General features: G+C 37.1%; 1 protein-coding gene across 3 annotated transcripts; it reads right to left on the bottom strand.

Moving 5' to 3' along the window:
- Window positions 1-937: 937 nt before the first annotated feature.
- Window positions 938-7304, bottom strand: LOC125031864 (tRNA (guanine(37)-N1)-methyltransferase-like). Of its 3 annotated transcripts, none has more exons than XM_047622852.1 (2): window positions 7084-7304; window positions 938-2584 (listed from the first exon to the last, which is right to left on the bottom strand). In XM_047622852.1, exons 1-2 carry the CDS (start codon window positions 7089-7091, stop codon window positions 1009-1011), a joined length of 1584 nt encoding a protein of 527 aa, XP_047478808.1. In that variant the 5' UTR covers window positions 7092-7304; the 3' UTR covers window positions 938-1008. The 3 variants fall into 3 exon arrangements, with proteins under 3 accessions (XP_047478808.1, XP_047478807.1, XP_047478809.1); XM_047622851.1 differs by lacking the exon at window positions 7084-7304 and adding an exon at window positions 6892-7001; XM_047622853.1 differs by lacking the exon at window positions 7084-7304 and adding an exon at window positions 6632-6803.
- Window positions 7305-10000: the final 2696 nt, after the last annotated feature.

The raw sequence follows: 10000 nt of genomic DNA, 5'->3' as shown, positions 1-10000 counted from the left end.
AAATAAGACTGTGCATTGCTTGTATTCAAGTACTGTGCTAACACAAATGTGTTTCTTTTCCCTTTTGGAAACCAAAGACTGATGGCCGAATTTGATATTTGATATGATGGAGCAAATAAGAGAGAAGAATCCAAGAGGGGGGGGAGGAGAAGGGAGAAGGAAAGAGATAGTATAAGGTAAAGATTGTTAGAAAAAGAATGAGTTAAGGGAGTAGGAAGCATTATACGAAAGTATTATGGCAAAAATGATTAGAAGTAGACAGAACAAGGGGATGAAGAAAAGTAAGAAAGGAAAAAGGGAAAAGAAAGGACCATGTAAAATTAGTTGTGGCAAGGGCCGAGGACCAAGATAGGGGTGATACCCTACATTGGGCCTCAGTCCCCATATCCTAAGCCCTCCCCCCATGACAACAATGAGCAAGGGATGGGGGGGGGGGGGGTGTCAGAGGATCATTTTGCATGGATTAGATATCTGTGTGGTATAAGATAATGGGATAATCAGTTCAATGACACTGAACCGTCTGCCATGAGATTTTGATAGATATCAGAATAGCTTTTGGTAGCTGTTCAGAAATGAGCTGCTTGAAGATACAAGTAAACTAATAGCCATATAAAATATTCAAAACAAAACTGCAGTAAGTAAATGTCGGTCCAGATTCAGTGACCTTGCTGTGACTCAGTCCAGTAATACTATAGCAAAGGCATATAAACATCTCTCGCACGCACGCACACGCACACACACACACGCACACACAGAGAGAGAGGAATATCAAATGGACTAATTCCTGGCATAATATCATAGAGCACATCTCCAGAATTCATTAATTTTATGCTCTGTGGATTCCAATAAACTTTAGTGAAGTCCAAAGTCTACAAAACATCATAGTATTATATGTACATTATAAATATATATAATGGATAAGATAAGATGCAAGTAATAAAGTTTCCTTTTTATTAGACAAATTAAGCTCTATTGCCAATAATACATACATATTTACACATACTGATATCAACTTTCTTCCACCTTTAATTTTTTGCAAGGAGGCTCCTTTTTACCTTCATCACTTCCCAGAAGTATTTCTTTGCTTAGGCTGAAACTCACTCTCATCATTGCTTTGTTTGGTGCAACTTGTCGTACATGATACACTTCCTTTACATTTTGTCGAAAGCTATCATAGGCATTCCCAAAGCCTTTTTCCAATTCTTCCTTGTTCTCCTCTGAAGCTGTTTTTTCCTGATCTAGATCAGCTAGAATGCCAAACTGTTCTGCTACCTTTGCAATTGCAGTACTGTCCTTTGTATCAGGTGTAAACATGTATACATGAACAAGTGGCAAATTTACTTCTGAAGGTAGGCTATCTACATCCTTAAAGAGCCCAATAAAGGAAGGAAGAAATTCAACAGCAAGTGCTGGGAGATTCATGGTAATATGTATGGTTCCACAAAACTGTGGATCCCTCCACTTCTTCAACAAGTCTTCTTTTACCACAGTTTTAATAAATTCATTTCCATCTAGATTAAAGCATTTAACCCTGTCAGTTACCTTATTGCTTGCACAGTTTTTCTCTAAATATTTAAAAGAATGTGGGTTCAGGTCATTAGCAAACACAGAACACTTTTTTCTGCCTACTGGAATAGCAAATGGACCAATTCCAGACATGATATCATAAAGCACATCTCCAAAATTCAATCTTTTAACAATGCGTTCATGCTCCGTGGATAATCTTGGATTCCAATAAACTTTAGCAAAGTCCAAAGTAAATGTACATCCATTTTCCTTTACTGTGACTTCTGTTTCACCACTGCCTGCTAAGACTTCCATTTGGAAATTTCTGTAGGTTGAATCAATATTATTTGTCTTGTTAACAACCAAAGAAATATTTTGAATCTTCTCAAGCAACACTTGGCCAATCAGATTCTTGTATGGGAGCACATAGTCTCGTAAGTTGAGGTGAAGGATGTGACCTATTATGGAGTAGCTCTGTCCCGCTTCTTGGTTTTCTGGCAGGACTGCACGCAAAATGTCTTCAGCTTTCCAGTTATCATAATTCAAGACAATTTCCTGCATCTCTACTTTTGCTTCACCAGCTGTTAAAGAGTTCACAATTTCATTGGTATCTGTTACAAGTAGAGGGTTGAGAAGAATCCTTTTCATCTCTGGATGACCCTCTATGTTTTGCACAGGCTTCAGGTTATTAAGTTTTAATAAATATCTTTTGACCTTCTTCAGTACATGTCTAGTATGTTCAGGATCCAGAATAACAACTGGAACAGTTATTGCCTTTTGGAATGCTTCTCGATTCAATTCTTTCATCCCCCTCACACTAGGAGGAGGAAGGAGGAGTTGTACATCCATTTGGGTGCGTAATCTGTTTAATGGCACACTATATTTTAAATATTTTCTCAAGCTACTAGTACTGTCTGCAAAATCTGAAAAACAGACTTGTGGCTGTATATTAAATTGATTCTTTTGATAGAAAGACAAGTCCAAGGTTAACTTTGATTTCACAGGGTGTTTGTTCACTGTTATTCTCCATCCACTAATACTGCAAGTCTTCAAATGTGTTCGGAGCTGGCTGCCCAACCTGAAATAAAAGCAAAAAATTTAATACATTCCATATTTGAGTGAAGATTATGATACATCTTTCTTAATTCTAAATTTATGTCACATACACGTAACATATATATATATATATATATATATATATATATATATATATATATATATATATATATATATATAAATATATTGTAGTAGGGAGCCAAGGGTTTGGGGGGTTTTGTGGTGATTTATTGCTTCATGAATATATCTTGAATTCTTCTAATTAATATCATTTTTTATTCACAGTTACCCATTTGTTTCCATTATACTGAAAATCATTTTTTTTCAACTAATAGTTGCTGTAACATATCCTTTATTTCATATAACATCCATTAATAACTCTATTGTTCTCATTCAGTTTAGTCTCCATATCACAATATATCATTTACTTTTGCTAATATGAGAATACATCATCACATTACATAGATATACCCTGATATATCAGGGTATATTTGTAACACCCCACTTGCTTCTCTAACAATATGGTATCTAATATTTACAAGTTAGTTATGCTAATGCAATTTGATGTATACCTTAGAAAACAATATAGGGGCATACTAATCTATCTTCATATTTATCCTATGTTAGTAATATCATACTGAAGAGGAACTGATTGTTTATAGCTGAATACAATGTCATCCTTAAAGTAAAATTAAACAAACAAACACATTTTTAAAAAAGAGACCTTATGAACTGAACTCTATTCTTATTCTTATTCTCATACTCTCTCTCCCCCACCCCCCTTCCCTTCCCTTCCCCCTCTCTCTCCCTCTCCCTCCCTCCCTCCCTCCCTCCCTCCCTCTCTTCTCTCTTCCTCCCTCACTCCCTCCTTCTCTTCTCTCTTTCTCCCTCACTCCCTCTCTTTTCTCTCTTTCTCACTCACTCCCTCTCTTTTCTCTCCCTTTCTTTCTTCATTCTCTCCCACAATCTCTTCTCTCTCTCTCAGGAGAAGAAGGAGGAGGAGGAGAAGAAGGAGGAGGAGGAGGAGAAGGAGGAGGAGGAGAAGAAGGAGGAGGAGAAGAAGGAGGAGGAGAAGAAGGAGGAGGAGAAGAAGACGAAAAAGAAGAATGGTTAATAGTTGGAAGAAATAAATGTAGTAGACATCAAAGGTCATACAGTACTATGGCAAAGTATTGTGACAAAAATGAGTTAACGATCAGGATAAGATGTATTAGATGTCAAAGGTTGCAGAACACTGTAGCACAGAATGTTAGTGAAAAGGGTATAGAGGAGGAGCAAATAGAATAAAGGGAACTTGAGGAGGAGGAGGAGGAGGATGCATATTGGCAGATACTCTGAATGTAGAGCAAATAAAAGGATAAGAGGGTGGATGAGGGAGTTGATCATTCTCTTGAGTCATGTTTATGAACTTAACTTTTGGATGTCTTCAAGTAGTTTATGGAGAGTTGGGTGGGGAGGTCAGAGAAACCGAAGTTTTCTTATATGGAGGAGAAGAGGGAATAGATGTCTGAGGAGCAGAGGGAGAGGTGGGTGTAGGAGAGGATATGGTAGGAAATGATGGAGTGGAATGTTTATTTTGTCTCGGGCGACATGTAGAGTGAGAAGGAGGAGGGGGAGGGGTAGGCACCAGGGAAGTGGTAGAGATTAGAGTATCTGGATTTAGATTGGAAAATGAATTTGGAGAGAGGTAGTAATGATAGGTTGGTTCTGGGTAGAGGGAAGAGGTACTGGGAGAGATGCTGAGACTTCTTGAGAAGATTGGAAGGGAGCAGAGCAAAGTACAGTTTTGGAATAGGTACTTTTTGTCTGGCCTCACATAGAGTGAGGCCTAGTTTGAATCTGAGAACAGCTACCTCACATTCGAGCTTGAAGGTAGGGCAGGAATTTGAATGGTCATGACCTGGTTGGGCACATAGAGGAGAATGGGCTATGGAGCAACAGTATTTGGCTGGGTGGGCAAAATGTCAACATTTTTGACAAGAGGTCAATATGGTCAGTTGGACAGATGGATGAACTTGGGACTCAGATGTAACTGTGACAAGGGATGAATGATTGGAATGACAGCAAAAGGGAACTTTGCCTATTTGTTTTTGTGGGGCATTGTTGTAAGAGAAGGGTATTGTCAGAGCATGGGGCTGTAGGGGGAATCACAAAGAATTGAACCCACTTAGCTGGACCAAAAAACGGTACTCAGAAGTGGAAGCAGTAGAAGGACAAGGGCTGGAGAGTGGTATAGAAGAGAGGTGGCACTGTTGGGAGGAGGACAATAAGGATGAAGAGTAGTAATAAGGGGAGTGGGGGTAGACAATGAAGAAGACTGTGAAGTAGAAGATGGAGTGAAAGATGGGAGAGAGGAATGGGTGAATTCTGAAGGTTGAGTAATGACCTGGGTGGATGAGTCAGAATGGAGAGAGTTAACAACTAACATCAAGGAGGGGGTATTAACATCAGTTGGAGCCATGGTCAAAGGAGAGGCAGGGGTCAGGAAACTAATGAAATAAAATTTTGAATGGCTAGTTAATGAAGGAGCAAACCTTAATTGCCCTAATAAGGGTAAAAAATCTTCATTATTGGCCATGGTGAGCCTGAAATAAATGGGGGTGAGGAAATGGTCTACCACTCAAGGTCCCCATGAGGGGTATGGGCTGGACAAGGGAGTACCACACCCATGGTTCCTGGAGACTGTTCATGACTGAGATAGCCTTTCATCCTTTCAGCAAGGCTCTCAAACCTTAGAAAGTGGACAGAAGGGGATGATGAAGAAGAGAAGGAAAGGATAGGGAGAGAAGAAAAGACCATGCAAAATTAGTTGAGGCAAGGGCTGAGGTCCAAGGTTGGGCCCCAGTCTCTGTCTCCTAAGACCCCCCACGACAACAACAAGTGATTGGGGGGGACAAAAAAGAAGAAAAAGAAATTGAAGTAGGAATGAAAAGAAGATGAAAAAGTGGAAGAAGAGATAAAAAGAAAAAGACAAAGAAGAAAATGAAGAAGATAAAGTAAAATAAACAGAAAAGAAGAAAAGAAGATGAAAGAAGAGAAGAAGAAAAAAAAAGAAAAAGAGACAAAGAAACAAAAGAAGAAGAAATTGAAAAAGAAAAGAAAAAAGAAAATAAAAATGAAGAAAAAGAAAAAGAAGATAGAGAGAGAAGAAAAGGAAAAAAAAAAAGATAGGTAAAAAATAAAGTAAAAAGGAAGAAAAGAAGCAAAGAGGAAAGAAGGAAAAGAAGAAAACAAGAGGAAAGATTGTCCATCACTTTTAAGTAGACCATAGTAATTATAATATATTAAGTTACCTTTTTTCTAAGTGAAAGGAGACTGGATAAGGTTTAGCCAATACAGTAAAAGTTAATTACTATACCTTTTATTTTAATTTTATTATATTATATTGAAGAATATGCTTTTACCAATGGCCTCGCAATTGGTGCTCTGGCAAAGGCCAACAAACTTCCACGACATATATTACTGCAAACTAGAGCTCCTCAACCTCCCAAGCAAATTATGCCAAGAGAGTGATACTGAGTCAATGGCTAAGTGGGCTAAAGTGACCCATTGTCTGGGAGATTTAGCCTCTCTAGTAAAGAAAGTGATTAATATCCCAACTACCGCTAGAACACATGTGGTAACGTAGAGAACCTCTCAGTCATGAACTTAGGTTTACTCTGAACCAAGACCACATGTATTTACATACAAGTATTAAATATCTGAGAAAAGGCACTCATATACTTCATCATAAGAGAAAGAGAAAGCAAGAAAAAAAAAGGGGGAAGAGGAGGAGGGAACTAGTATTTGACTTTGTTAAACAATTATTTTGAGCAGGGATTGTGTTCCTTCCTCAGGTTTTCAAGGTGATATTGCTGTCCTCTCAATTGATATGACAGTTGCAGAGGATTAGTACTATACTTTGTAATTGTACTGAACCCGCTGATCTTACTGGAAAAGTGCTATCATCTTATGATGGGTAATCCCAGATGCTGGGTAAAGCTTCATCCCCTTATGCATATATGTCCTGATCAATGAGTCTCTTGATCCTACAGAATAAATGTCCTCCCTAATGTATGTCTGTTCTTACCAACTTTCCTAAAATGTTTACTGTCATTACTGGCTTTACTGCTTTACTTGGTCTCGGCTGAATGGCCAAAGGCAACCCTTACGTCGTCCATGCCTTCTATGCTTTAGCTAAGGCTAAGAAATGTCCATGCTCCCTGAAATCTAGCAAATTAGACCTTGGATTCCTTACTAATGATGATAACTTGCCAAAGAAGTCTACAGGATCTATTAAGCTAGAAAATATATGGAGACTGTTTAATGCCCTATGCTGGAGATACGTACCTGAATAACAGAACATAGTAATTCAGACGAAAATGTCTTTCAAAAAAAAAAAAAAAAAAAAAAAGGGCAAACAGACATAACGATGAAATAACACACACACACACCACAGTTTCCAACATGTAAACAAACAAACACTCTCACCTCCATTAATAAACGTTAACCTAACAACACAAACCACAAAGCCATACACACCGGTGCATCCCCAAGGCCTAAGATCTCCGAAATCTGACATGAATACCATCCAGGTCAAAGACGTAGATAATCCTGGTCAAGTCTTCGTTTTCTTCTCTCTTTTACATGGTTTTTGAATCTTCCGCAAGTTAAAGGTTCTATCGATTCTATAAGATTCAATAGAACGTGAAATAATCTTGGGCCACGTGTTGCGACACAGGAAAACGCGAAGTTAGCAAGAATCTTTAGGTCTACTTTTTAAGATTTTACAAGAGTAGTTATTTAGCTGTTTTTAAATTTTGTTTGTGATTATTTGATAACAATCTCCAGAATGCATTTGTTGTTGATAATTTTCATACTTTCATCATCTGTACGGTGTTTAACAACCACACATCATAATAAAGTAGTCTGTGCTAAAACGCCTTCATTTTCTGTGATTGACATTCAAAAGAAAATGAACTCAAATAAAATACACTTTTAAAAACACAATTGAACATACTACTGCTATGAAAGGGTTGTTACCAAACATTTTGCAACAATATATATAAAGACAAAGATTGTTTTAGTAACCAGCTATGAATCTGTTTTTTAAGCCAAAAAAAAAAAAAAAAAAAATGCAATAATTATATGTAAAGCACTACTACGCCCTGTCTTTTGGCATAAATTCTTTAGAATCTTCTTTACTCTAAAATTTTGTATATATAGGGAAGGATTTGTAAATGAAACTTCAATTTTTCCCTGAATCAAGTTTACTTGTATATAACTCAGTTTCAGGGGTCTCCAAATTATTTGCCTTGATTCTAAATACCTGCTTGCAACTTGTAATTTGTTCTTTGCATGAATACAGAAGTGTTTACCAGTAATTTTGGTGAACTACAAGGAATCCTAATAAAGAATTTCACACTGAATTTGACGGAGTATTAGTTTTAATGATTGATTTATTCCATACAGGTATGTTCATTCATACTGCTTTCAATACATTTTTGGATCTGGGTGGTATGGAAGTCTTGTTATAAAAAAAAAAAAAAATGGTTGAGGGGCAGGAAAGGGAAACAACTTGGGGAAAAAAATTGGATGGCAAGTCTTATCACAAGGAATTGTTGCCGAATAATGAGTCACGGGTGCAGAAAGCATTTGGACGGAGATGGACTCAAAAGGCCTTCAGGAAGGGGTTTGTTCGTCACCTCCTGCAGGATTTCCATCGGTCCACAAGGGTGGAGTGTTGCATCCATGAGCCATGCCTGTAAGAGGACTGCCTCTTCCTACCCATAAGTGGCAATGCAGAGTGTATTACAAAATATTAGATAATAAAAAAAATATAAAAAAGATAACACATATATAACATGTTACTTTCATTGTACAGTGTGTAAACTCCCTGGAGATATAATATAGAATCTGCTCAACAAAAAGAGTATTATCATATTGATACAGCATATCAAATGACAAAGACCTTGAAAAGGGGTCTCCCAGGTGTACACTTGGGAGAGTCACCACTTCAGAAAGCCTAATGCCAGGATTTTGGTCCTTGTGCAAGCTTAGAAGCACCCTTTTCTATTAGATGAATGTGATGAAATGTGACCTTGTGACTATACGTCTTATAAGATATAAGATGCAAGACATCTTCATAAAACTTTCCATGCAATATCTGACTGAAGTAATATCATTCAGGTAACCCAATGGCACTGGAGATGGCATATGCATAGATGGCATGCCCATTGAGTTTAATTTACTAACAGCATTTAAAAATAGATGGCTCCAAAAGTCCTTAGTCACCAAGGAGTTAATCACTAGTTCTAAGTATCTTTTGTTTACTGTTTTACTTTGTTTTTAGATTCTTAAAAAATCCCAATATTACATAATTAAAATAATCTTATTGTCAATGAAAATAACAGAAGCACTGATACTGAGAGCATTAAAAGATAAAATCATTTGTCCCCGTAAACTGAAGGAAAGGGGAAATCAGGTGAGGTTATGTAAACAAAATAGTGTTCATAATCATGTTATTATTGGTCCACACTTGGAATTTTACTCATTTTTGTTCTTTTTTTAGTCATTAGAGCCAACCTTAAACTTAAAAGATCTGTAGGCTGGGTATGAGCTTAAAGCACACAGTCCCTCAAATATTTATTAATTTTCTGAGTCCTTCCCCCCCACTCCTAATCTTCCTGAAGGAGATATTGGGGATCTCATGGTATGCCCGTTTAGTCTTCCTAAATGTAATTTCATTTTATTTTCAAATTCTGATGCCAGGAGTAATGTATATTTGCACTGTCTGCTGTGTTTTTTACTAGAAACACATAGCCACCAGAGGCTAACAGTCACCAAAGTGTCAATTAGTAGGTTTTCCTAACTTCAACATTTATCCCATTTTTAAAATATGGGTTATTGTTAACCCATTCGCCCCATGTGGCAAAATACATGCCATGCCCACTGTAATACATTTTATTTATTGTATTTACACATAGATGGCTCTACAAGTTCTTAATCACCAAATAGCCAGTTATCAGAACTACCTATCTCAGCTGTTTACCCTTTTCCTTCACTTTAGGAAAGGGTCTTTTGTATCATTTCATTGTGTAAAATATTTTAATGACAATTTAATAATCATAACATCAATAACAATAATAAAAGTAGCGATAGCAATGGTATTAATAAGAAAAACACATTTTTCCCCCAATTCAAGAAATGGGAAAATCAAGACAGGTAACTAGAACCTACTGATAGACTCCTTGCCGGCAGATAACGTGTGGAGCCATCTGTATGTAACAAAATTGACCAAAAACTACAGGGGACAGAATATAAATCTGGGGCAAATGGGTTAATAATGTCATGATAACAAGTATAACACTAGTATTCCTACTACCTACTACTACTATGAATAAGAGTGATCACTGTAATGGGAATAACATTTTTCCTAAACATTTAAGGAATTGAGTGA

This window comes from Penaeus chinensis, chromosome 13 (genome assembly GCF_019202785.1).
Source record: "Penaeus chinensis breed Huanghai No. 1 chromosome 13, ASM1920278v2, whole genome shotgun sequence".
In the NCBI taxonomy this organism is placed as follows: Eukaryota; Metazoa; Arthropoda; class Malacostraca; order Decapoda; family Penaeidae; genus Penaeus; species Penaeus chinensis.
This window is presented reverse-complemented; position numbering and strand designations above follow the sequence as displayed.